The sequence below is a fragment of the Lycium ferocissimum genome, chromosome 10, assembly GCF_029784015.1.
Source record: "Lycium ferocissimum isolate CSIRO_LF1 chromosome 10, AGI_CSIRO_Lferr_CH_V1, whole genome shotgun sequence".
In the NCBI taxonomy this organism is placed as follows: domain Eukaryota; kingdom Viridiplantae; phylum Streptophyta; class Magnoliopsida; order Solanales; family Solanaceae; genus Lycium; species Lycium ferocissimum.
The window spans coordinates 39,211,477-39,238,777 of NC_081351.1; the positions used below are offsets into that span (position 1 = coordinate 39,211,477).

Here is a 27,301-nt window from a genome sequence, read left to right on the forward strand (position 1 = left end):
CTAAAATATGGTTACTCTAAAATATTTATTGCTCTTTAAGATTTCAATCATATATTTTGGGTGGGTGAAAGTAAAGATTCGAATTCAGAATGCTGGGTGAAATGGGTGAAAGTAAAGATTCATTGGGACCCGTACCACAATCATATATACGAAAAAAGCTTTAACCTCGATGTTAGAATGTTCAATATTTTTAGTATTTAGATGTAAAAATTAGAAAATATAACTAATGATATATACCTTTAATAACAAAAGTTAAAAGTACTTCTCAACAATCTAGCCTTTTAACTATAGTTAAGATGCTTATTCAATCCCCAAAAAATAAAAAGATACTTGTTAAATTAAAACTTAAGTGTCTAAATAAAAAAGATGTAATAAAAATGGCATAATGTAGAAGAATCGGACGTATACACAGCCCATGGATCACTTATTATTAAAAGTAGAAGTGTATTACACAGAAGAAATGGATCACTTATTATTGAAAGTAGAAGTGTATTACACAGAAGAAAAAGAAAAGGATAATGAGCATCATTACATTTTATTTAATACGGTAGACACTTTATTATTTATATATATATAAACCAGTAGTAAAGGAAATTAGCAAGTCCTATAGCAGATGCAGCGATAATGACGAAGGCCATGGCAGCGTCCACCTTCAAATCTTTCTTCTAGGCATTTTTGGTTGCAATTGTTACCGGTTATACAAACCCCATGGAAGGTTCTGCTATGGTACTGGCATAGTTTTGCCTCTGTCTTTATTGGACCACCTATTTCTGCATAGATATTATATCACATATTAAAACATGAAAGGAAAAAAAAATTATATTTTCTGTCAAAATATTTAAAATAACAGTTTAATACATTAATAATGGTTAGGAAGTAAATGACCCCTAACAACTTGTTTAGATGGTTGTTAATAGTTTCATAATGTATCGTATAGTATTACATATTGGAAGCTGAAAACTACAAATTCCGCGTTAATGAAACTTTTCATAAGAATCTTTCTCAAAATTTCCAACTAATACTAATATTATTATTTCTGGTGTTTCTAGTTCAATTTTTCTTTTTACCGTTCCAATTAAAATTTGTATTTGGTAAATATTTGACGGAGACCAAAAGTGCTCACTTTTGAGCAAGTTAAAGGACAAAACTGTTCAATTGATAGTTGAAGGATTATTTTGAATCTATTACCAAAGATAAGAGACCATTTTTGTCATTTACTCTAGAAAAAATAATTTATTGTGAACTATGGGAATATATACCAACTGAAAAATCTTGATCTAGCGGCTCTATGGTTTCCACATAGAGTCTAATGCTTGCATATATAAACTAAAAGGGATAAGTAGTTGAGTCAATATGGAAGAAGGAAAAACCAATTATGTTCCGAAGAAAAAAAATAAATGGAATCTAATTAAATACTTATGCTAAAATGAATAAATATTACCATTTGTTGAGAGAAGAAGCACTAGGAAGAGAAGGACTGCAGTTGTAGGAAAAAGCTTCATTTTGAAAGAAGTCTAATAATAGTATTGTCGTTTTATACGAAAACTATATGAAAATGAAGGGGCAATTTATAGGGAACAAAAGGTGATGCTTACTATGTATAGGTGTAAGAATTATGAGACACCTGTCTCTCATGCCATGCAAATTCATGATGAACTAAAACTCTTGTCGATCGGTGGTCTTATCTAACATTTTCTTGAACGCATTTGTTTTTTTTTTTTTTTTTTAATATGTTTAATTGGTTATTTGGCTAGTGTTTGTGAATATTGTAGCTTTTGCTTGTGAAAGTTCTCTAAAGTACTAATAATAGTTTTTGTTGACTTAATTTGGACCTAAGTCCGACCTTTAATTCGATGGATTTGTCAATAAATATGTGTAGGAATTGAATTATCCGATTTTACTTTATTAACCTATAAATTTGTAATTTATAGATTATTTAATTTAATTATATGATTTTATTTGATTGACTTATAAATCCTTAACTAATAACCCATACAACCGATTTAACCAAATTCCAATTTAAACCAGTTAACCCAATTCTGGATTTAATCCATCTCATTAGATGGACTAAATTGAGAATTGGGTTATATGAGTTTTGAGTTAAAATTGAGAATTAGGTTAAATGAGTTTTAGGTTAAAATGGGAATTGCGTTAATGAAGTAAACTTGAGAATTGTGTTAAACGGATTAATGCAGTGAAATCAGGTAATTAAATTGAGATCAATTGGGTAAATGAGTTATGAGTAACGAGTTAATAAAGTGAAACCGGGTAATTAAATTGAGAATTGAGGGAATTCGTTAGATTTGACGGTAATAATGAAAATTTTGTCAATGATGGGGTTATTTGGTTGCATATAGTATAACAGAGGATGAATATGACTAGTATTTTAATATAAAGGGGTACATTTGGCTCTCTTCCCTTCATACATTATTTGAGCAACTCCAGCAACCCATTAAGTAGCATAACAAATATCTTCAAGGGATGTGGTTCTTTCATAGTATCTGTTTGTTAATCAATTTAAGATCAAATCAACAAATGATCAATGAAGTAGCAGAGTAAATTAAAAGCATAGCAAAAGAAAGTAAAAATACAAAATATACTCAAATGTTGTAACTCCCGGAATTGAATTGAGAGTTTCAATTGTAAGACATTTACAAAGCCAATGATATACACTGTAATTCTCTATATATACTCAAATGTCAAATGTATTGCTACAATAGTAAAGAATGGGCCTTCAAGCGAACAAAGTGTGTAAGAAAGATTGAATTTTGCTTAGTTGCTGCTCAAGCACGGAGCTCGCCAAGGAATTTTTCCGCTACAACCCTTAGGCAAGCTAATCAGTCTTGCTTTGCCAAAAAATCCCTCCTCGCTCTTCTATTTATTGATTTTTGGAGTAAATACTGCAGCTCAATAGAATTTCAAAGTTGATAGCAAACCAGATAATGAAGCCTGTCTTATATTAACATCCATTAGAATCTTTAACTTTTGGGTTGAATAGTGTTTCTCAATTAGTAGACCAGCAGTCTCCCAACACGCTAATAAAAGCTACTTAGAATAAGAAAATTCAGCATCCACAAAAGAAAAGGGAGTAACATGGTACTCTTAATTGATTAACAGAAACAAAAAACACATCACAGCTTGGAGTAAATTACATATGTTTGTGTATAGGTGCATTTACTTCCATGAAATCTCATCATGTCCCTTCAGGGACATCCGACTAAAAAGAAGAAAAAAAAAAAAACACAGACTGCCAATCAAAAAAAAAAAAAAAAAAAAAAGCTAAAAAGTACTCTCTTCTTTTTCCTTTATTCTGAAACAAATTGGTTACACTAATTTTGCTTACTCAAATGTCCTTATAACTCGATATTCAAGTTATAAAATGCTGATCCACCGAATACAATTGATCCATCAACAGTGGTTATGCATCAAATTTCTTAATATATGTTGCATGTCTATCAACAACAAGCTCAACCAATGGACACTCAACTTCAGCCCCTGCTCGAGTGCTGTCCCTGCGAACTGTGACTTTTTCCTGCTCAGTGACAACGATAACTTCCTCTTTACGTGTTGAAAGCTCGTTAGCTATCACCATATGCATCTTGTATTTTTTGAGGGCCATATCAGCCTTTGCTAAAAGGATATCTTTATCTGTTTCTAGCTGTCATATAGTAGATGTGGAAATCAGTAATGAAACCATATGATGAACTTCCTAACAAATGAAGCTGACATCCAACAGCAGAATTAGATGATAAAATCTGTCCAGAATTGCAGAAACAGGAATATCTCATCGAAAGAATGACGAGCATACTAAGTGCTTCATGGACAAGTAAAAAATTCAGAAATCATGTTTCGGCACATTGATTAAGACTCATTAACCTTATATTTTCCCAAACAAATGTTCAAATTATTCATCTAACTAAGCCTTCTAGTTTTGACTTTTAAGCATAAAAAGTTGCTAAGCAAGATTAGCCTTAGTAACTTTACAACACACTTGAGCAAATCATGTCCTCCCACCCCCAGCACCGCGCACACACACACACAAACCCCACAACCCACAATTAACCAACCTGGGAACCGCACCCGAAACAAGACTAATCCAATCCAAACCCAACAAAGACTCAATACCTCAATAGCAGAACCTGGTCAATGAAACCTTGCTTTTACCAATCACTCACGCGACATAAATAGACTCAAAATACATTGAGGAAGTACTCTGAATTTTGTACTGTATGATGTTATAAAATGTTTTACTCATTAGATTCCATAAGCACTGTGGGATTTCGCCACACTGTGGGATTTCGCTAGGTATGTTGTTGTTGTATTAGATTCCATAAGCACAGCTGGTTTGATATGAAAAGGCTTGCATTATATCGAAATATTCCTTAATGAGTTTCAACTCTTGTAACTTGTGAAAGAGGTACAATATTTAAATTTGAAAAAGTGAGTCGCATTAAAAACATCTTGGAAGTTCCATGAAGTAACATATGTCTGATTAGGCTGGATCACTTCAGGTTTTCAGTTCATGACAAGTGAAACTAAAAAAGCTATAATATACATATATATACACACACACACACACATACGCAGATGCGCACACACACCACACATACAAACACACATTTTTTTATGACGGCGGTGTTCAGGCCAACAAGTCACCAGTCAAACTTAACTGGATTCATATCAAGTGACCACTTCTTCACAAGTAGAACATTATGTTTAAGTACAGCATTACAAAATTCATAATTTTACCAAACCATACACTGATGATCACCAACCTTAAAAGATATGTGGAATGCCATCGGTGCCCACTCATTCCTAAGAACTGAGAGCATCTTTGGTACTTGGGCAAGTCGCATATCCAGAGGACCAGAAGCTGACTGGATCTTATGTAAATTCTGTGAAAAAAGAGGTAACACGAAAAAATAGCAGCAGATTTAGAGGAAACAGATCAGATACCTTTTTTTCTTTTATAAGTTGATTCAGACGACATGTTATATAACTACCATTTGCAATATAGAGAGAGGGAAATGAGAGACAAGAAAGAAGGACAAGAGTAATTCACGAAGCAGTAAAAAATGAGAAAGATAAATTCACGAACATAAAGTCAAAACAAATGCAAAAAATGAGAAAGATATATTCAAGAACATAAATGATTACCATGGTTTCCCACGGAACATAAAAATCAGAAACTGCAGCTGCAAGAAAGAAAATAGCCCTATGCCCAAGGTCCCTCAAAGACACAGAAACTAGCTGAAGAATCTGCCAGTAACAAAAATAACATTAATAAAAGCGGTACCAGCCTCCACAGAGCATACTAAAGATGTTCATCAGTTCATATGAAGCTTATTTAAAGCTGAATATAATTGGACATTGATTTTACAGTAAATGAGACTTCACTGATCTATTGAAACTAACCTGCAAATACTCGAAAATTGTCGTAAATTGAAGTTTCAACAGGATGCCCTCAGCAACTGCCTGCAATTATTAAATTCTTACAGTGACTCTTCAAATATTGAATAAGGATAACATTTAGAACAAAAAAATAGGAAGAAAATAAATAATCAGCAATAATCCGTACTGCACGATTTTCAGTAATGGCTCTCTTCACTGTTTCAGCATGCAATGCATCCACTAAAAAATAATGCAACAGAAAAATGGTCATTAGATTGGAAAGTGAAAATTGCTAAACAAATCAATTTAAATCAAAATATTCAGAACATGTAGGTAAAGATCTGCCCCAGTAAACTTAACCAGCACTGGGATGAAAACAGCATTGATATATGGGAAAAGGAGATCAAGCCAAACAATAATTAGATTTGTGAGCTCCACCAGATGATAAATATATTAAAAAGGGGACATGGAGCCTATTTCATCCCCAACGTGGGATCTCCTTCTTCTTTTTGCTTTTCCTTTATCTTATGACTCTCATAAGCTAACAGATACCTAGTAGAAGAATGACAAGTTGCATTAAGTAGCAAGTGAAGTTCTATATGTATTTAAATATATAGAACCTATAAGGCTATACCACAAGAATTGTGGTGGTGGAATGAATCCAGTTTGCTCAGATGGGGAACAGAGGTACCCTCTAGTGGACGAGGGTCAGCTCGAGTCTTGACACGTGGGCTTGCACGGAGGTGGTATTGCTACTATGGGACATGGGAGCTTGTGCATCGGTTTACTAAAATAACCTCAGCTCTCCCAGTTGATTCTACCCAAAAGGGGATGGGCCATGGAATAAAGCTATTACCTCACACCTCTCTTTCTATCTGTAGCTAGAGAGAGATAACTGTTTGACACAGGTGTCATGTTAAGTCCACACCAGTCGACGGCAATAATTGATTTCGTGTTACATAGGCCTCTAAAGTCTACGATAATAACAAGATTAATATTGCAAAAATGTAAATGTTAAGATGGATATATGGTCCTATATGACTGAACATGACAAGAAATGACCATAACAGATAGAGTGTGCAAGAAACATACACAGAGGATAAATAAGAGAAGGTTGTCTAGAATGATTTAACCAAGTCCTACTAAACCTTCAAGCACACTGGTCTGCGGCTGTAGTACTATGATGATGTAAGGTACTAAAAGAGACGATGTAAAGCTAAAATTACATGGAGGGAAGTTGTCTAAGCAGACTTTCAAATGTCTAGAAAGCATGAAGTTGGTTGATATGAATGTACCATGTGCAACATTACTGAGCATGCAATGTAGAACTACACACCTTTAATATTTGAATCATCAGCAACACTAAAGCACTCTAGCAACGGATCATCGGGCAGAGAACTACAAAATGGCTGGCATGTCCCGCTGCATATTTCATGGTCTTACTACACTTAAATCAAAATCCTAATAATCAGATAAAATAACTTGGCACTTGAAAACAAACCTTCGGTAGAGAAAGACTACAGAATAACCGGCCTTCAAAAAGTATCTGCAATTCCATTTTCATTTTTGATCATCAAATACATGTGAGTTCAAGTGTGTGTAAAGCATCTAAGAATGGTATTCGTGATATACTCTGTGGATGCAGCCCCTCTATGACCGGAACTAAAGTTGTCAATATAACGAACACATTGCTTTTCCAAAGGAACAGTTGTACCACCAGAAGTGACGCACACCAACCTATTTGCTCTTCCATTCACTATAACGGAGACACAAAAGAAAGTCTAGTGGCGTCTATATGTGCAGAAATAGAATTAAAAGGCTAAAATCTATGAGATGTTGATATATAAAGAAATAATAATTGCCTGATGATGAAGTATTGCGATCAACAAATTCCTTCAAACTTTTTTCAAATTCCGCAGCATCCTTTAGTGGTGGAGCTGACTCAAAGAAGGACATTACTTCATTTTTTGGTGTTTCTGCTAACTGATCAGCATCATCAACTGCATCCATTGCCAAAACTTGACAAAATTGCTTTATTTAGTCATTCTATTAGCTATAAGAAGACAAATCTTGAGAATCTATCATATAACTAGTCATCAGCCACAAAAGTTATCCTATAACAGGGATTTTTCCAAGACAAATCTGAGCCTTGAGATCCATATCAATAATTCAATTTACTGGTTAAAGGAAGCAATGGGATACACGACGTGTCACGGGATAACGGGCAATGAAATACACATGCTGCGTATCTAACTTCAATAAGATCAAAGAGTTGAGCTTTAACAACAATTTGATATCTTTCCTCAAAGATCACACAATTTTTTCCATTTTACAAAAAGTCCACTAGAAGCTCAAATGCTAAATAAAAAAGGGAAATCATTGCCATTTGCCACACAGCATATACATGGGGCATATCCAACAAGCCTCGCTCTCTTAACTCTGCTTGGATGGTTGTTACGTATTGTTTCATAGTGTATTGTGTTGTATTGTATGGTGTTGTATTATATCGTAATGTATTGTTTTGATGAATACAATGTTTTGATATATTGTATCATTTTCCGTCGTTACATAATCTCACACATTGCTATCAGTAACTTGAAGGATCAAAAAATAGGTTACGGGGTTAAGATATACTATAAAAAGGTAGTATAAAATAGGATTATCAGATAATAAGTAAAGACAAACGAGAAAAAAAATAAGGTAACGATGCGATTACACCAAATCGGTCGTTACACAAAATGGGACTTTTCGCTGTAACATAAAGATGGATTTAACAATACGATACATTAAAATTTAAGTAACAATTAAAGCAACCATTGTATTTAAACTAACAATAGGATACAATACAATAGGTAACGACCATCCAAAGAGTCTTGAAAAACCACCCATCAAAATTTCTAAAGGAGGAAAAATTATGAAAAATTATGGGTGAACACTACATCTAGGACTTTGACCTGATCAAGAAAGAAACTAAAATTATACAAGTTCTGTAACACATGCATAATCTGAACCGTTAGGAAACATGGAAAAAAAAAAAAACAAGATTGAGTGACAATATTAAGATTTGAATGGAGTGAGGAAGTGGGGTTGTTACCTGTTCGAAAGTTAGTTGGGAAGAATTTCTGAATATGGAAATTTCGGTGACAAAAAACAAATAAGTATTAATAAATATTCATTTTTTATTTGTAACTTTTAGATAGTTGATTGCCGCCAGTTTCCGGCAGCCGTTTTGTCAGCTTTGGCCGCCAATATGCTCTTTGTTATTGCAAGGGTGAAAATAGGTAGTATTAAACTAGTATTAATTAATAATCAGGCAATAATTTAATAATAATCAGGCAATAATTTAAATAATTTTAACCCATTTGTCAAAGTACTCCCTCTGTTTCAATTTATGTGAACCCATTTTCTTATTAGTCCGTGCCAAAAAGAACGGCGACTTTCTATATTTGAAAACAATTTACCGTTATGCAATGATTTACAGCCACACAAAATACATGTGACTCATTTTACACCACAAATTTAAAAGTCTTCTCTACTTTCTTAAACTTCATGCCCAGTCAAATGAGTTCACATAAATTGAATCGGAGGGAGTATAATAATTAGAAAGCTTAAGCAATATGTGTGCACACATATTATATTTTATATATAAATAGACATTCACTATATTTACAATTACTCGCTCTGGTCACTTTTACTTGTCCATTATATTAAAAATAAATTTTCATTTTTACTTGTCCACTTTAGCATATAAAAAGAAAGACAATTTCATTTTTCCTGTTTTACCCTTAACATTAACTTCTCATTCCTCAAATCATTTCCCAAGTTCATTGAATCTGTACATTATTAATATGGGTATTATGGTCAAATATGCACTTCATTTAATGCTTCTTAAGGGGCGTGCAGAGTCCATTGTGGATAAGCAAAAGTGATCAGAGGGAGGAGTTTGCATTTAAATACATCAACAGATATGCTTGCGTAATTAATCGTAGTAAATTGTTTTCAAACCCACGAAATAGCGCAATATATAATTAATACAGAATAATAACATTACTTCCATCTTCATGTAACGATTCTTTGAGCCAACCATATAACGTAATACTAGTCCAATGATGCTCGTGTTGAGCTCGGGCTCAAGATCAAGATAATAATACACTTTATAATGGTTTTAATTAAAAATAATAATTTGTGTACGTTCCTTAAGCACAACTCTTTTAAGATGGTCGCTTCTTAATAATGTATTATTCATTAGTTAAACTTTTTTTAAATCACTAATTAGATAATTTATTAAAAGAATCGTTATACGAAAATAAGTTTGCTAGGGATAAACATGCATCACAGAGATAAATTGATGTTTAGTAACATAATTTAAAATGTGCAAAATGATTTAAAACTGACTATAATCATAAATTGAAAATGACGTTTTAATATTTTATGAATTTGTGAGCATATAATTTCTAATTAGAGTTAGGAATAGCATATTTTGGTATTTATTGAGTAACTACTCATAATTTCATGTGACTATGATTTATGCTAAAACAAATATGGTGAGACAGCCTAGGTTTAGATGAAATTAAAAAAAAAATGAATTCATTGAAATAAAGTTTAAGAATTAATTTAATCTGTGAATAACTCATTGATGCTTTGTCTTAAAAGAAAATTCCCTTACTCAAGTAATTAAGGATTATATGATTTCTGACAAATTAAATTGTTTGCCAGAAAAGAAGGATGCGATTATTGATATTTAATAATGGGATTGAGGAGTTGATCACTTGGTAAGCATCTTTTCCTCTTTTCTATCCCACTTAATTAAGCAAACTAAATAAAATTTAAAAGTTCGTTTTCTTTTATTTTTCAAGATTTTAATCTATTAATTGTTAAAAAGTTTTTAGTTTCTTTTCGATTGTATAATTGTGTTAAATCATTAAATCTAACTTTAAATTTTCAGAATTTTTTTTTTTTTACCAAAATAAAATCAAAAAGAATTTAATGATAATTTAAGAATTACTGAAGAAAATTTGATCGACAGAGTATTCTTCCAGTACCAAATGAGCTCTTCAAAGTTATTATCATCACTAGTTTTGATTATCTTTGTGCATTGTTAATTTTATTAGATGACAGCATCACTATTCATACCTTTTTTAGCATTTTTAAAGGGCTCAAAATTGATTATATTTACCAAATTGATTGTGTCAACTTAAGTATAAATGAAATAAAGTAGGGGCAAAAATAAGATAGAGAAAAAAAATATGCTATTAAAAAGGGTTTGAAACTATCTTGATTTATTGGAACATTCTTTGATACATGAAGTAATAAATAACAAATCCAAGGGCAATTTGAAACAACAAACCATTTTGGTTGAGCCAACCAAATAGGTACATTATAACTACGTACTACAAAACTCATTACATTGTCCCTTATATATAGTAGTAATATAGCTCACACAAGGTTGCAGGCTTGCAACCCTGTGCGTGTTGAGGTTATTATGTGGGGCAATTCGCAAGAATGCCCTTATTTTGTGGTGGTCTTTAATATTTGCCCAGCAAATTGGTGGTCTTTAATGTTTGCCCTTCGTCTAATACCATGAGGTTTGGGGTTAGAATCCCGGCTTAGTCAAAAAAAAAAATCGCAAGGCAGAATTTGGTAGCAAAGTTAGGCCTATTCGGGCAAAAGTTAGACCTCAGGCAGAATTTTGAATGCAAAACTCTACCTGCAAGCAGAGTTTGCAGGTAAAGTTTTGCAAGACAAAGTTAGGCCTCATGCATAGTTTTGCAAGCCAAAGTTAGGCCTCACGCATAATTTTGCAAGCCAAAATTTGGCTTCAGGCATAGTTTTGCAAGCCAAAGTTAGGCCTCAGGCATAGTTTTGTAAGCCAAAGTTAGACCTCAGGCCTAGTTTTACAAGCCTCAAGCATAGTTTTACAAGCCATCAGGCATAGTTTGTCTGCAAACTCTACCTTAAGCATAAGGAAAAACTCGTCTAGCTAATCTAAACCCCTGCCTTGTGCTTTTTTTTTTTTTTTTTTTTTTTTTTTTGTCTGAGCGGGAGTTTGAACCTGGAACCCATGGGTGCAAAGGGCAAAAACCAAAAATTTCAAATTTGAGGGACAAAAATTAAAGACCAGTGCTTTTGAAGGGCAATCCGCACAAAAAAAACTATTATGTTTACATAAAATAAGTGGGTTCAATGTGTGTGAAATTGCAATGACATTTCTTGTACGAGGCTAAATTCTATTTTTATTGTACTAAATGTATTTTGGATCATCCTCACAAATCAAAATTAGATTTTCTCGTGAGGTTGTGAGTTTCATGTGTAACAGATATCAATTCAGTTACATAAGTATATCTGGTGTAGCCTTATTAATTAGAGTTGTTATAATTTATCTTAAACTGAATAGCTTTTAATAGCATTTGACAATAAAAAAGAAGGCATTTAATAGCAATGGGCATAGACAAATGCTTAAAATAAAATTAAAAAAGACAAGATTTTTATACTCCATAGAGACTTCAAAAAGCAATTTATTAAAAAGAGGAAAGACCCGTTTTGGATCGGGGGATTGAACCCGACGTGAATCGAACACGCAACCTTCTGATCTGGAGTCAGACGCGCTACCATTGCGCCACGGATCCGAAGATGCTAGATCCTACCTACTTGGACTATATATTCCATAGTTATTCCCAGAAATTGTAATATTTGGCTAATTATTCTCATTAGCTAATCAAATGTCTTACTCCATTGTATATTAATGTCTACATTTATTCAAGATTTTCCATATGCTTTAATTTCTCTTTTTAAAATTCTTTTTTAAGGTTGATATTTAACGACGGTTCAAAAATGCATCACGACAATACTATATATCTGTAGCACTGTATAGTTTAAAGTTGTCAAATTGAATGGAATTTGCTGGGAAATTAATGCTCTCAAGAAACGCCATAGTCAAGCACTGTTAGCAGTACACCGCAGTGGCCATAGTCAAGCACTGTTAGCAGTACACCGCAGTGGCCATAGTCATAATTAATACTCTAGTACGTAGCATCATCATGATGCAAATAAATAAAAGTACAAAAAGCCTTGGAGACATTAAGCAAAGAGAACATTCTAATAACTTCACTGACTTAAGTTAACCTACAAAACTCTTGCAATTCCTCGTATTTACAAGGACTACCAAAATCTTTATGCCACATTACTAAAAGTAAAAGCCTCTTCTACATGGTCTACTGAACTCTCTATTCCCATGAAGCAAATTAAACTAAATCAGGCATAATCCAAACGATTGAAAAGCAACAAGGCATATCACTCACTAGCTAGTACATCATAATAAACATACACTAGAGGAAATTAAATTGAATTTTCAGTTACAACTTTTCGTGGCGACTCAGTTTTCGGGCATGATGGATCAATTGGAAGGGACATGATAATATTTTCCTCTACACATACACCTGTAGACCATAGGGCAAGACTCTGTGGAGCATGCAAAGCTCACCATTACCCTTTTACAAGGGAAACAAGGTCCACAAGCATGGGAACAATCTGGTAAACTTGATCCTGTTGGATACAGCTCCATTCCTAACACATCTCCTTTTCTTTCTTCCTGCAAATCAATTTTTAATTGTACCAACTGTTAACAGGGGAAACGATACAAATATGACAGAATTAAATGGTTTCATAATTGGGAGACGAATTAAATTACCTTAAGGTGGACATGGTTTTTGTCATCCATGTTTGTTCCTTTCCCGTGGTAGGTAACTGAAATTTTATGAGACAACAATATTTAATATCTGAGGACATGCATAACAACAGGGTATAGGTAGCTATAGTATGAAACTACCTTAATATTGTTATGTCTCAAATTGAGTGACAAAAAGCATCAATTGGTAGGAAAAGATTCAAAATGTGTTTGGTAAATTAAAGGCGAAATCATTTTCCAGAAATTCTAAAAATAAATTCCTTTCGTGTTAGAATAAAAAAAACAAGTTTCATAAGTAACATTCCACACTGATTGTCTCGTCCCCATCCCCCACACCCCCAACATCACACCCCACCTGGACCCTCTCCCCCCCGCCCCCCCGGCCAACACTCTCACCCCCGACCCTCCCCAAGATTCACCCTCCACTTTCATTTCCATATTATTTGCTTAAATTATATATAAATGCTCTTGTGATAATATTTTCTGCTTAGTCAACACCATAAAATAAGTAATAACATCACTTATTTCGCAGAATATTTTTCTATAAAAAATATTTTCCTTATAAACAAACTCACTCATAGTTATGTTAGATTGTGCCGGTTGAAAAATTGATACACACGTTGATTACTCTAGCTCACTTTGCAGACCGATGACCACGTTTGTCATTCAAAATAAGGGATGTGGGTCCGGACTCCGGAGAATATCTTTTTTCTTATATTCCAACTTCTAGCAATAATACATGAGAAGAAAACTCCTGTGTCAGAATTCAGGAATGTTATATACTGTGAAAATATACTCTCTAGTCTCTATTACTATAGGAATATGTACACAGTGATATTAGACCGACACTGCTTGAAAATAGTAAATGTGAGTATAATTTTTTTTTTTTTTAAAGTAAAATCCTAAAACCATTGTAGTTCCAGACTCGCAGGCTAAAAATAATTTAATTGAAAGTCAAATTGTGACAATAGACCGACACTACAATTAAAACGATAATAGAACGTTGTTGCAAAAGATAAGATAGGACAAAATATATATAGTGGGCACTTACAATGATATGGCCTTAGGCTTTGGCTAGAGTCAAGCAGCAGCATTAGAACAAGAGTAACTATTGACATAGTCAAAATTCCAAATGAAGGTGTGGTATTCACCATCTTCTTTGTGATGTGCCTGTTGTCTTGATTTTTCAGGACCAACCAGCTTAAGATTTTTGAAAATTGGTTCAAGAAATATATAGTAACTAAAAATAGTGGAAGATGTGTGAAGGATGAAAGTGTGCAGAAAATTTGGGACCAACATGTCTCTCATATATATAGTCCTAAGGGAAGATGGATATTTGAATTGAAGAGGTGATTTAATTTAATGTAGGATATTGTACACCTGATGAGCTTCACATGATACACGCCCATTTTTCAAACATTCACAGGTTTTCTTGAGTTCTAAAATGTAATCCCAGAGGAATGCAATTCCAAAAATAAAAAATATTATCTCAAAGCCCCAGTAAGAAAACATATGGTAATAAATAAAAGGATAAAGAGTAAGTTCTAAAGAAGATTGGAATTAAATTATACACATTACTAATATACAAGAACTTTTATGTATATTATTAAGTTATCTAAAAGATAATTACGGATAAATGTTGTATTTTGAAACATAAAGTCACTTGTTATAATCAGTTACTGATAATATATATATAAACATATATATTTTACACTAACGGCGGGTATATATACGGCCACAAAACTAGGGTGGCTTTGACACCTTTGTTTCATGTGTATCTAAGAAGAATTCGATTTATAACTTTAATTTATACCAATTGCTAGTTGGTCTTTTCTTGTCCTTTTTACTAATAGCCTTTGCATTCAAATGTTGAATTTTGCTTTCCTTTTTGTCTACGGTAAAAGATGTACACAATATTGCTTCGAAAATTTATCAACAATTTGATCAGAGTCCAAGTCTCCAAGATTTCAAAGTCCACAACTACCCCTCTGGTCATTTTTATTTGTTCATGTTTGACTTGATACACACATTAAGAAGTAATTAAAGAATGATAAGCTTACTATATCACCCTTTAAATATAATAAATTTAATGTTTAGGGAAAGCATTAGGAAATGATTGTAGTTATTATAATAAGGATAAATTAAGAACTAAGTGATAAATTACCTCTTGATTTTCTAAACTGAACAAGTAAAAGTGGACGGAAGGAGTATATATTCTACATTTGAGATTTAAATTTACTGGTAATTGTCCGCATACTACAGCTTGTAATTAAACTAATTAAGTTGAACTAGCTAGCTGTTGATGAAAGTAAAAAAGAAAAAACTCTTATTTTTGGATCAGCTGATTGTGATTTTAATTTTATTTTATTTTTAATGTAAATTAAGTCCCTTCAAACAAGGAGGAGAAGAAAACGCCAGTATTGAAACACCTAAGACAAATTAGCATGATTACATGAAGGACAATATGCATTAATGTCACTGGTTTAGTAGAACACAGTACATATGTGTGATACATTGTGCTTGGCGGGAGAAGCAGACGTTATAATTAAGAAGTGTACCATATTGCTGTTGAATTATGCAGTCAGGGGCACCTTATTTAAAATTTTATTTGTTAGATAATATGATACTTTAATGTTATGGATTTAATTTGTACATATTGATAGTGTAAGAAAATTATATTAGTGTATTTTAACACATGTTTTAGCAATATATTATCTATCTTATTTTTTATACTGTCAATTCAACTTATCATGCATGAACGATTACTTATTTTTTACGAGACATGATGTATAAAAAAGTTAAATTTTCTGCTATATCATATATAAATTATTTTAGGTTTGCATTACATACCTCATCATACGTTGGCTGGTACGAGAATGGAATTGATTTATGTGATGATATTTGATTGAGAATGGAATGTAAAAATGAAAGAGATTTTTCAAACTTATATTTTAAAACATGCATGAGATAGATATTTTGTGGTCATAAATCATTTCATTAAAGATAAATGTAAAGTCCAAACTGATTTTTTTTAAAATATAGAAAGATGTCTTTCTTTTTTATAGACCAATTAAAAATTAAAGAGTGTCACATAAAATAAGGCACAAAGAGTTTATATTGTAACTGAAACTCGTGAAGTCACTGGAGTCCGTAATCTTTGTCTATTGTGATACCATGTTACATTACTTATGGCATCATTTTATTTATAAAAAAAAATTGAATTTTTTTTTTCCTAAAGATGCAATACTTCTATTTGTATATCTTTAAGTATACAATACTAAAGTAATTTGCTAGAGGACACAAGAAGAAGTTCAATTGGGGTAGACATTAAAGAATTGAAGAGAAAATAGCATTTGGCAAAGTAAAAGTGGGGAGATAATTAAGAAGTCTATTGAAGAAGGGCTCTGCTAAAACGTGAAGTTCTGAACATTGAAATAAATGAAGTTTCAACATTAACGTTCTGCTTCTTTAGAATTAATTTCCTTCCATGACCATGCATGCCTTTAATGTATACTTTCCCTACTCCCATGTTTCATGTCTTATTAATTTACTCTACCTGCAGGAATACATTGCATGCTCTATCATAGCTCTATTTCATCTTAACCTCAATTAGCTAATAGGACTGCAAATTTTTAATTTCGGAATTTTCCTAAATGAATGGGTGTTCAATTTAAAAGCTCTTTGAATTGTTATAAGAAAAAAGGAAGTGTAAAATGAGCACTTCTACTGATTTAACTAGATAATTATGTACTAGATGCCATTAATTCAAATCCTAGCGGAGACAAAAATATTATGCGATTTTCTTTCATCTGTCCAAACTTGACGGAAAAAATTACTCGGTACCTGTCTTTGGGGAGAGGTAGCAGGTACCCGTGAAATAAATTGAGGTGCGCGCAAACTGACCCGAATGGATTAAACTGCATTTCTAAATATTTGTTGATAAAGCTCAAACTATTCATAATATGTTATAGGGACATTGATACTTGGAACGAACTTTTTTATTATTGGTATTTAGGCTTTGTCTGTAGCGTATTTGTTGTATATCCCAAGTCAGCGGGACGTAGTCCTTTGATCTCCTTATATAATTTTGGACAATCCTCACTTTTTGAGTTAACTTTTTAATTGAATTAGATTCTAACTTTCCATTTCTTATCACTATTTGAGGCTCTAAAATTTTTACTATGTGTTATTATCACCTGAAAGTACAAACTCCCTTGGATTAAAATCTGACCTTATAATAGATGGTACACTTGATGCATCGGCTAATGGCTACTATTAACATCAAAGTTTGGACATAAGCATGGATGATAAATTAAAAGCAACTTGGGCTACTTCTTCGATATATTGCTTGATTTGGATCATGCCCCATTAACTTGAACCAATATTGCTTGATTTGGATCATGCCCCATTAACTTGAACCACTATTGCTAGGTAAGGGCAAGACCAAAAATGCCAGGAAAATTACAGTTAAATACCATTTGTCCATCTAGTTTACAAAAAAAGTACATAGCATATAGGTAGTGTATAGTTTATGCTAATTATACATATATTGTACATACCTATACATATAATATACAATACGTATACATATAATATACATACCTATACACCTATGTTGCTCGGACTCTCCAGCAATGTTGCCGCACCGTGTCGGATACTCCAAAAATGCACTATTTTTGGAGAATCCCACGTGCACTCGTCGACATTTCTGAAGAGTCCAAGCACCATAACTATACACAACATCTACAGCCGAACTGTATAGGTAGTGTATACTTCGGCCATATTTGGTAAACTAGCTAGTTGGCCTAAGGGTATATTTATGTAAGTTTCCAGAGAATGATCCACGGCTTTGAAGTTTCGTGTGGGTTTCTGGCCAGTAATCCAGATGATCCACAGGTTCGAAACTTCGAGAAATATTGGCCCATTTTTTATCTTCCTCTCACCTCATACCATGATTCGTCTGCGGTATGAATCTCACTCACGACATGTACATTACATGTTCCATTCTTACCACTGAAACAAAGCTTTGGTAGCACTCTTATCCATTGTGTTACTCGATAATCCCGAGATAGATTTAAAGACAGTAATTGCACCTCTTTATATATGTATAGTTCGAGCCAGAACAGTGGGTGCTATGTTGGATCTGCTACATTTTAAAATGTTTCAAAAACCAATTTTATTCTCCTGCAATTTATCAAATCTTGTCGAGGATCTATCTTTGATTTTAAGGGCTTATATCTAAAGATATTCAATCTCTTCATATCTTTCATACTGCTCTTAGATATTTAATAATCTTACAAAACAAAATAATTGTCTTCTATCGGTTAGATTAGAATGGTCATCAACATATCTTATAATTAGGTGATTAGGATTTTGATTTAGAATAGGACATCAACTGACCATGTAGTTTGGAAAGTCCATACTTGGTTGTTTATGAATTGGTTTAGTTTGATGAAGTGCTTTTGGGTTCAGGAAAAGAAATGAAACTTTTGCTTCCAGAAAAGACACTACATGATTCCCGTTTCATATATACTTCAGCCTTGATAAGCAAAGCTATCCTGTATTTGCACAAGTTAGATGATTTATTTCCATATACTTGAGCCTAGTTGGCAGAGCTAACCCATATTTAGTAGTGACTGGTACTCGATGAAATAGTCAAAGTTCTTGCAAAGCTTGCCAAAACACCTCTAATGTAAAAAGAAGTACAATTTATTTCCCTGATTCTGATCTCCATTCCCGAAAGACATGCCTCAAACAATTCATAGTATGCAAGAGAGTATCATGTATGTATAGGGTAAGTAGGAATACAAAATCATTTCAAGGACTAGAAAGTATGACATGAAAAAAGAAAGTTCATGAAAAAAGAAAGTTCAGTTTCACAAAGATAAGATAAAGACTAAAGCTCTAAGGTAAGATATAATAACCTGCCATCAAACAGCTTATGCAAAATGTTACTGGGAAAAGTACACTTCTTTCTGTCATCCATCAGAGCGAAAATCAGACCCTTATATCATATAACCAATGCAGTAGCAGAACAAATATTTGACGTAATTGCCAAAGGGATTCAGTTTAACAGCAAGCTCTTTTGAATATGTACAGCTTCAGATGGCAAGCTTGATTTTGCATATAGCTTACAGCAGTTCAGCCTTTCAATAAACTATGTCCCAACTCCATGAATGATGTTTGGCAACACCGATCGTGTTTTTCAGAATACATACTGAAAAAAGAAAAGCAAAAATGTATTGAACTACAACTGAAAATTTTAGAAAGCTCTCAGCAGCCTTAGTGCCAAAAGTAAACTAAAACTGTTAAGGAGCCACAGTTTTCTTGAGTGGTTCATACAACTCAGGTATTTGATCCTTGTAGGGCATCACAAAATAATCTATGAACTTCAACTCTGTTAAGCTCAAAACATAATAGAGATCCAACTTTCTCCTCTCAACCTTCTTCTCGTCCAAAATTTTCAAGACTTGCAACCGAGGTATCACCCTTTTTTCCAGACTAAAGACCAAAATTGCAGGATGAGAAACCAAGTAAGCAGTTTCAAAACCGAGCTCATTCATGAAAAGATTCAGAGCTTTCTGAATTCTATCTTCTGAGAGACCAACACAAAAAGGTAGCTTCCGGAACATCTCGAGTATATCATCATCAGACCATCCAAAACTCTTGAAAATTCCAAACTTCCTATCCAACGTAGAATTCTTTTGCGAGGTTAACACTTGAAATCCATAAAGAAAACTAGGGGAGTCACGCGGAACTCGAAATTCGTTCTCCACCCTATGCAACAAACCCTTAACCCACTGAGGCTTTTGTGCAATACATCTAGGAATTCTAAGCAATAGCTTTTTTACTCTCAAATCAGGAACACCAGAGTTTTTCAACAGCAATAGATTAGTCTCCATAATATGATGAGCACCAAAAGTAAGCAACCAAGGAAATCTCTTTATAGCCTTAACTATATTTTCATCACTACCCAAAGTTCTTCTAAGCAAATCAATGGTAGGTCTTATATGTGTATCTAAACCTCTTTCAATAATTTGTGAATCTTTAGCAACTACATTCACCAGGTCCGACCCGGATAGCCCGAGATCCATAAGGCACTTGAATTTGGGTTTTAAGGTTTTGGAAACATCAGAGAATAGCAATTTGGGTACTGCAGAAACCATTTTTTTCATCTGGGTCTTGTCCAAACCAGTTTGTTTCAAGAAATCGATGACTAAATCAGGATTCTTTGGGGTTTTACATGAAGTTACCTTGGAAGATGCCAATATTGCTTCTTTTTCGGAGAATCCGAGAGAATCAACCAAGTAATTCACCAAGAAATGGGTTGGGGTTGATGAGTGGAGATACTGAGATCTTAAAGTGTAAAAGCCAAAGCCATTACAGTGAAATATGGAAGTGTTATTAGTGCATATAGCTACAGCTTTGCCTCTGAATCTGATGAGCATATCGTTTAACTAGTGTTTATTAACGTTACAAGGGTTTTGGGAGAACTCTCTCCAGAATTAGGGGTTAAGTTTTAGTGTTACCTCGAGAAAACGCAATCGGCAAAAGAATGACAGCAAATTTCAGGTATCAAGAATTGCCTCAAAATAAAACTGAAGGGAAATGCACCTATGGCCGTATAGTAGGATTCAAACTTGGAGAAACGGACCAAAATTATCCCTTATCTTTGCCTTCAGACTCAAAATAATCTTTATTCCTTCACGAGGAACGCTAGTATCATCTTTGATAAAATTGTGCACTTTCAGTCTTAACTTTAACTACAATTAGCTCGAAATACTTGGTAGACCTCGAGAGATAAAAAAGATAATAAACTTACATGCGTTTTGATGTGCAAATTATTTTTACTGTATCAATAAGTTTCAACATTCTGTAGAAATTAAAAAGTCTTATTTTTCAGGTTATTAATTTTACTTTATGTATCGATTATCTTTTAGGTGATATGAGTAGTGGCACAACCACATTTGTTTAATTGACACTCATTTGCTAGAACATTTAGATACGTAAATTTTTGTAATGAATATATATTCATGTAGAGTTGCACTTTGAGATTTGTTTTATGGACTTAACAAACAAATTATTTTTACTTTATCAATTAAGTTCTTTTACCTATTAGACCCTCCCAATTCCAATCAATATATCTCAATTAGGGTCTGCTAACATAGCAAAAAGAGGTTTCTCACTCAGATATGGGCATGAATCAATTAAATCCAAGAATTACTATAACTGAAGAAAAATTGGAGCAAAATCATATCACAAAACTGGTAAATATAGACAGGCATACATAAATGGGATTGGCATCTGATTTTGATGTGCTTTGGCATATTACAAGTTGGGCAATCTACAGGATTGGCCTCCGCTGGGGTGGTCTTTAATTACAAGCCCCCCCCACCCCTGTTCAAAAAATTTAAAAAAAAAAAAAATTGCACATAAGTTGGGATTCGCGGGGGCATAAGTACAACTTTTGCCTTAAGGTTTACTACCTTAAGGCTTAATTTTAATTTAAAAATAAAACTTATTAACTATAAAAATTTAAAATTAATATTTAAAAATATGTGCCTTTATAAATGATATTAAATTAGATATAAAATAACACATTGGTTCTTGAAAATATGTTAATTAATAATCATATATTTGTAACTAATATTGTAAAAAATAGTTGATATATAATCGTTTTTTCAAATTAATAATATTTTTATTTTAATTGATTATAAAACTTAAAAGCATTTTTTTTTGTGAGAACATCATGGGATTTGATGTTTGAAAAAAAAAATTATAAATATAATGCCACAATATTATTCAATATGTTTAACAAAAATTCTATCAATTATAAGTCTTAAAATAAACAAATAACTAAGTGAAATGGACAAGTAAAAGCCTCATAAAATGATTATTGAAATCATACACATTAAAGCAAATATAACCTAAATTCAAAAATCCAAAAGAATTTTTTTTTAACATAATGGCAACTAATACCATTGATGCATTTCAAATTCCAACATTACACTTTTTAGGAATAAAATGCAATTTAGATGTTTATTATTTATCAGAGCAACGGAGGGAAGCAATACAAATATTCTACACTCTTCGTTTTCTTGCAGAACAAATTTTCTTTCAACCGTAGATGTTGTTTCAATATATTTCAACTGAAAATCGATTTTGGTCTAAAAATAGTAGCCTGAGGTTTAAAGAGATCTTAATCAACTACACAAATCATTATAAGATGCCAATTTGGAAATCAGTTTGTTAATGACTCATTCTTTCTAATATTAAGAGATGTTGTCCTTTCAAAAATTAGAATAATAATAGTATTATTCATGCTTTAATTTGGCTTGAAGGAGAAGAAGGCTCTTGAATAGTGATCGACTTTTTGTAGTGGATATCGACTAGAGCTCAGAAAAAATTATGTATTAATTCTGCGTTTTTTCTTCTATTTTTAATGACTGGGAACAATGAAAAGTAGAAATGTATTAATATAAATAATATAAAAAGAAAAATATATTTAAAAAAATAAAAATAATTAAAAAGTAAAAATAAAAAATTAATTAATTAATAGAAATAAAAAAATAAATTAGAAAAGCAAAGAAATTAAAATAAAATAAAAAATAAATTAAATAATATAAATTATTTTTTAATAAAGAAAAGAAAAAAAATAAAACTTTATCATTTTAAGAAATCAAGAAGAAAGATAAATGATTGAGAAATACGTATCAACTTTACCAATATAATCCCATATATAAAAGCCCGGTCATTTGTACGCTTTTACGGACAACTTTTAACATGTAATATTTTTTTAAGCATGAAAATTGTCACTAAACTATTGAAAGTGCTTTATATTTCTGATTAGCTAATTTAAACAAGTCATATTATCTATGTATTATGAATATCTCTTTTAATAAATAATAAATTATCTGTGTTATTTATCACCGCATGAAGCGCGGAAAAATTTCACTAGTATGCAAAAAAAAAAAAAAATCAACCAAACTTTGACCTCTTAAGCTTCTTCTCATTTTAAAATTTGAGGACTTCATATCTGACTCTTTTCTCCATGAATCAAACATCACAATCCAGGAACTTAAGCCACACAAACAAGCTTATTTTAAGTTACTTTTAAGCATAAGGCATAAATTAGGAATTTTAATTTTTGGTTTTTAACTTATCATATTATAAATCTGGTAAATATAGAGAGCCATACATATATACATGGGATTGGCTTTAATTTTGTTCTAAACTCGTCTGGTCTTTAATTTTTATCCTTCGCTAAAAATCCCGAGATTATGGGTTCGAACCCGGCTTATTTATAAAAAAAGGCTTTTTTTTCGCAAGACATTTTTTTATGAAAAGTTATTGCCGATCCGACATAAATTTTATGCCTTAAGGCAATTTTTAAAAAACTTTTATGCCTTAAGGAATCTGCCGAGACAACATAAGTTGTCTTAAAAAGATAACTAAAAGTGATTCAGCATTTTTCTTATAAGACAAACTTTAAGGCAAAATTTATTTTTTATCACTTCGAAAAAAAAAATCCGATAACTTTATTTATGTCTTAAGGCAACTTATGCCGACTTATTTTCTCTCAAAGCCTTAAATTATTTGACAAACAACTCACTTTTTTAAAAATAAGCACTTATTGAAAAAAATGAGTACTTTTGGAAAAAAATAGCTATTAGTAATTACATGCTTTGGCAGATTACAAGTTCCTATGGATTCTCCAAATGTATCGCTTCTTCATGACGTTAGTTTACGATTAAATTCTGAGGACTGCATTCCTAGGCACCACTCTTTTCTCCAAACCAAACATTAAAAGTTGAGGAAGGGAAGCCACATAATCTGATTTGTGTCCAAGCTCATCCAAGTAAAAACTCAATCCTCACGAACTTTTTTTTTTTTTTTTTAATGCTTCGTATTTGAACAATGCTCAATATCTTTACATCAAAATCAGAAAACTCAAAACTCCTAAAGTTCACCCTATTTGATTAAGCATGAGATGGAAATGGTGCAGGGTAGTGGAAGAAGCTTGAACAGGATTCATCACAACTTTGTAGGAAGTTAAAAGCAAGAAATTCAAGAGCAAAATGGCAGCAGGATTCGAATTGTTAGACTCTGCTGCAGCTGATAGTGATATGAATCGGAGAACTCAAAAAAAGAGAAAACAATATATGTTCATGACTGTATTTATTTCTCTTTGACTTAAGAGAATGAAAATATTTCTGCTTCTACTAACAAGCACTATTGTAACTTTTTTCTTTTTCTCAAAATAGAGCCCAATTGAAATTTGAAAAATTTATAATGGATATCAAGTTCCTAATGAGATTTCAATATGACCATTGCAACAACTCTTTATCATTGTGTTACTAAATAGTACCAAGACTGAGCTAAAGTTTAAAGATAGTGACTGACAGAACAGTGAGTGTCATATAAATTGGGACAGAGAGAATATTTTCTATCAGTTTACATTAGAATGGACGACTTAGCTTATAATTAGGTGACCAAGACATTTAATTTAGAATAGGATTTCACCTTACCTTGTAATTGGGGAAGTCATACTAGGTGGTTGAAGAATTAGTTTTCAGGAAAGAAATGAAATTGTTGGTTCCAATTACCAAAAGAAGATAAGACACGAAGTAAAACACAGGCAAAAAGAAAAGAAGGAGAGCAAAAAAGCTAGGTGATTTCTTTCCTATGCTTAAGCCTCGGTGGCATAAGGAACCGGCATTTGTGATGGTGAAAGGTAAATGGCACTTGAAGAAATAATTTAGGTTCATGCAAGCTTGTCTTGAAAATACTGTTATACAAAAGAAATTAAAAAAAAAAAAAAAAAATGATGTTTCCCTGACTCTAATCTACATTCCAGAGAGATATACCTCAAACAAATCAGGTTGTGATAACTCAAATAAATAAGAGTTTTACATACATTACAGAGTAAGTAGGACGAAATCATTTCAAGGACTAAATGTAGGAAATGACAAAAAATGTTCATCTTCACAATAAAGATTAGACAAAGGCTAAAGCTTTAAGGTAAAGGATATCTTAGTGCACTAAGCTACCGCTATGTGCAGGGTCTAGAGAAGGGCCGGAGGACATTGGGTTTTAAAAGGTAGGGCTTATGGAGCTAACCTTTTAAATGTATAGATTAGCAAACAACTCATGCAAAATGTTAATAGGATCAAATCAGACATAATATAAGAAGGTTCCAACTGGGAAAACCATACTTCCTTCTGTCATCCATATCAAAGAGAAAATCAGACCCTTACATCATATAACCAATTCCGTAGCAGAAAAAGTATTTGACATAATTGCCAAAGGGAATCAGTTTATCAACGAGATCTATTGAATCTGTACAGGTTCTGATGGTAAGCTTGATTTTGCATATAGCTTACAACAGTTCAGCCTTGTAAAAATGAGGAAGGCCTTTCATGAATGATGTTTAGCGACACCACCGTGTCGAACTGAAAAATGAAAAAGGGAAAATGCAGTGGACTACAACTGAAGATTTAGAAAGATCTCAGCACCGATAGTGCCAAAAGTAAACTAAAACTGTTAAGGAGCCACAATTTTCTTGAGTGGTTTATACAAATCAGGTATCTGATCCTTGTAGGGCAGCACAAAACACTCTATGAACTTTGACTCTGCTATGCTCAACACACTATAAAGAGCCAACTTTCTCCTCTCAAGCTTCTTTTCGTCCAAAATTTTCAAGACTTGCATCCGAGGTACCACCCTTTTTTCCAGACTATAGCCCAAAATTGCAGGATGAGAAACCAAGTAAGCAGGTTCAAAACCAAGCTCCTTCATGAAAAGATTTAGAGCTTTTTGAATTCTAACTTCTGAGAGACCAACACAAAAGGGTAGCTTCCGGAACATGTCGAGTATATCATCATCAGACCATCCAAAACTCTTGAAAACTCCAAACTTCCTATCCAACATAGACTTCTTTTGCGAGGTTAGCACTTGAAATCCATAAAGAAAACTAGAGGAGTCACGCGGAACTCGAAATTCGTTCTCCACCCTATGCAACAAACCCTTAAACCGCTGAGGCACAATTTTTGCAATACATCTAGGATTTCGAAGCACAAGTTTTTTTATTCTCACATCAGGAACACCAGAGTTTTTCAACAACAATAGATTAGTCTCCATAATATGACGAGCACCAAAAGTAAGCAACCAAGGAAATCTCTTTATAGCCTTAACTATATTTTCATCACTACCCAAATTTCTCCTAAGCAAATCAATGGTAGGTCTCATATGAGTATCTAAACCGCTTTCAATAATTTTTGTATCCTTAGCAACTACATTCACTAGGTCCGACCCAGATAGCCCGAGATCCATAAGGCACTGGAATTTGGGTTTTAAGGTCTTGGAAACATCAGAGAATAGCAATTTGGGTACTGTAGAAACCATTTTCTTCATCTGGGTCTTGTCCAAACCAGTTTGTATCAAGAAATCGATGACTAAATCTGGATTCTTTGAGGCTTTACATGAAGATGCCAATATTGCTTCTTTTTCGGAGAAACCGAGAGAATCAACGAGGTATTTCACCAAGAAATGGGTCGGGGCAGGGGTTGAGGTTGTTGAATAGAGATATTGAGACCTGAAACTGTACAAAGAAACGAAGTCTCCAAAGCCATTGCAGTGAAATCTTGAATTGTGGGGGGATACAGCTAGACCTTTGAATGTGATGAGCCTTAAGCAGGTTTTCATCACTACCAAAGATTCTCCTAAATATTACAGTATATAATCAAAGTTGGGTCTCATATGAGAATGTAATCCTCTAAACAAAACAGGGAGTTGGACCAAGTCGGATTTAGGGTTTAAGGATTTAGTTAACATGAGGAAATAACAACCTGGGAGAAATACAAACGACAATCTTGATTCGAAATAAAGGACTCAAATCAGGTGGACTTACGAACCAACATTACGAGTGAGCAATGGCTACTCTACTCTCTGTGGAATTGTTACTATTACGCATTTCCCTCTTTTTAAATCTTTTAATTATAAAATAGCACTATGAGCCCCTTCGGCTTAGCTTATAAGCAGGCGAGCTGTTCACGATTTTGGTTAAAATTAAAATTAAATTGAATAAAAAATTGATATTTGATTTGGTTGATTTGATTTTAAATTTTAAAAATTGATAATATTTGATTTGATTATGATTCTATTAAAAAATAACCGAACCAAATCGATAAATTAGATACATAAATTTTATAATTATTTATATGTATA

At 32.8% G+C, this 27,301-nt stretch overlaps 4 protein-coding genes and 1 non-coding gene across 5 annotated transcripts; all 5 read right to left on the minus strand.

The window, feature by feature from the left end:
- Positions 1-3,087: 3,087 nt before the first annotated feature.
- LOC132033793 (phosphopantothenate--cysteine ligase 2-like) lies at positions 3,088-8,642 on the minus strand. The gene is made up of 10 exons (XM_059423883.1): positions 8,486-8,642; positions 7,254-7,409; positions 7,024-7,147; positions 6,893-6,937; positions 6,728-6,813; positions 5,579-5,631; positions 5,416-5,475; positions 5,158-5,259; positions 4,776-4,895; positions 3,088-3,658 (listed from the first exon to the last, which is right to left on the minus strand). Exons 2-10 carry the CDS (start codon positions 7,399-7,401, stop codon positions 3,419-3,421), a joined length of 978 nt encoding a protein of 325 aa, XP_059279866.1. The 5' UTR covers positions 7,402-7,409; positions 8,486-8,642; the 3' UTR covers positions 3,088-3,418.
- Positions 8,643-11,945: 3,303 nt separating this feature from the next.
- Positions 11,946-12,017, minus strand: TRNAW-CCA (transfer RNA tryptophan (anticodon CCA)). The gene has a single exon. It is a non-coding gene; the product is annotated as a tRNA-Trp (tRNA).
- A 372-nt stretch (positions 12,018-12,389) lies between these two features.
- LOC132035417 (protein EPIDERMAL PATTERNING FACTOR 2) lies at positions 12,390-14,357 on the minus strand. The gene is made up of 3 exons (XM_059425688.1): positions 14,127-14,357; positions 13,079-13,134; positions 12,390-12,979 (listed from the first exon to the last, which is right to left on the minus strand). The coding sequence occupies exons 1-3, from the start codon at positions 14,227-14,229 to the stop codon at positions 12,785-12,787; spliced, it is 354 nt and encodes a 117-aa protein (XP_059281671.1). The 5' UTR covers positions 14,230-14,357; the 3' UTR covers positions 12,390-12,784.
- A 4,476-nt stretch (positions 14,358-18,833) lies between these two features.
- On the minus strand, positions 18,834-20,827 carry LOC132033795 (uncharacterized). The gene has a single exon (XM_059423885.1). It carries the CDS (start codon positions 20,521-20,523, stop codon positions 19,384-19,386), a length of 1,140 nt encoding a protein of 379 aa, XP_059279868.1. The 5' UTR covers positions 20,524-20,827; the 3' UTR covers positions 18,834-19,383.
- Positions 20,828-25,389: 4,562 nt separating this feature from the next.
- LOC132033794 (transcription termination factor MTERF5, chloroplastic-like) lies at positions 25,390-27,035 on the minus strand. Its single transcript, XM_059423884.1, has one exon. It carries the CDS (start codon positions 26,777-26,779, stop codon positions 25,619-25,621), a length of 1,161 nt encoding a protein of 386 aa, XP_059279867.1. The 5' UTR covers positions 26,780-27,035; the 3' UTR covers positions 25,390-25,618.
- Positions 27,036-27,301: the final 266 nt, after the last annotated feature.

Coding starts and splice junctions, on each gene's coding strand:
- LOC132033793 (XM_059423883.1), bottom strand. CDS start 7,401: ATGGATGCAGTTGATGATGCTGATCAGTTAGCAGAAACACCAAAAAAT. Junction 7,148..7,253: donor TCGCAATACTTCATCATCAG/GCAATTATTATT, acceptor TCTCCGTTATAG/TGAATGGAAGAGCAAATAGG. Junction 4,896..5,157: donor ATGTTCCGTGGGAAACCATG/GTAATCATTTAT, acceptor CTTTTTTCACAG/AATTTACATAAGATCCAGTC.
- LOC132033795 (XM_059423885.1), bottom strand. CDS start 20,523: ATGCTCATCAGATTCAGAGGCAAAGCTGTAGCTATATGCACTAATAAC.
- LOC132033794 (XM_059423884.1), bottom strand. CDS start 26,779: ATGAAAACCTGCTTAAGGCTCATCACATTCAAAGGTCTAGCTGTATCC.
- LOC132035417 (XM_059425688.1), bottom strand. CDS start 14,229: ATGGTGAATACCACACCTTCATTTGGAATTTTGACTATGTCAATAGTT. Junction 13,135..14,126: donor AAGCCTAAGGCCATATCATT/GTAAGTGCCCAC, acceptor ATAAAATTTCAG/TTACCTACCACGGGAAAGGA. Junction 12,980..13,078: donor AAAACCATGTCCACCTTAAG/GTAATTTAATTC, acceptor ATTGATTTGCAG/GAAGAAAGAAAAGGAGATGT.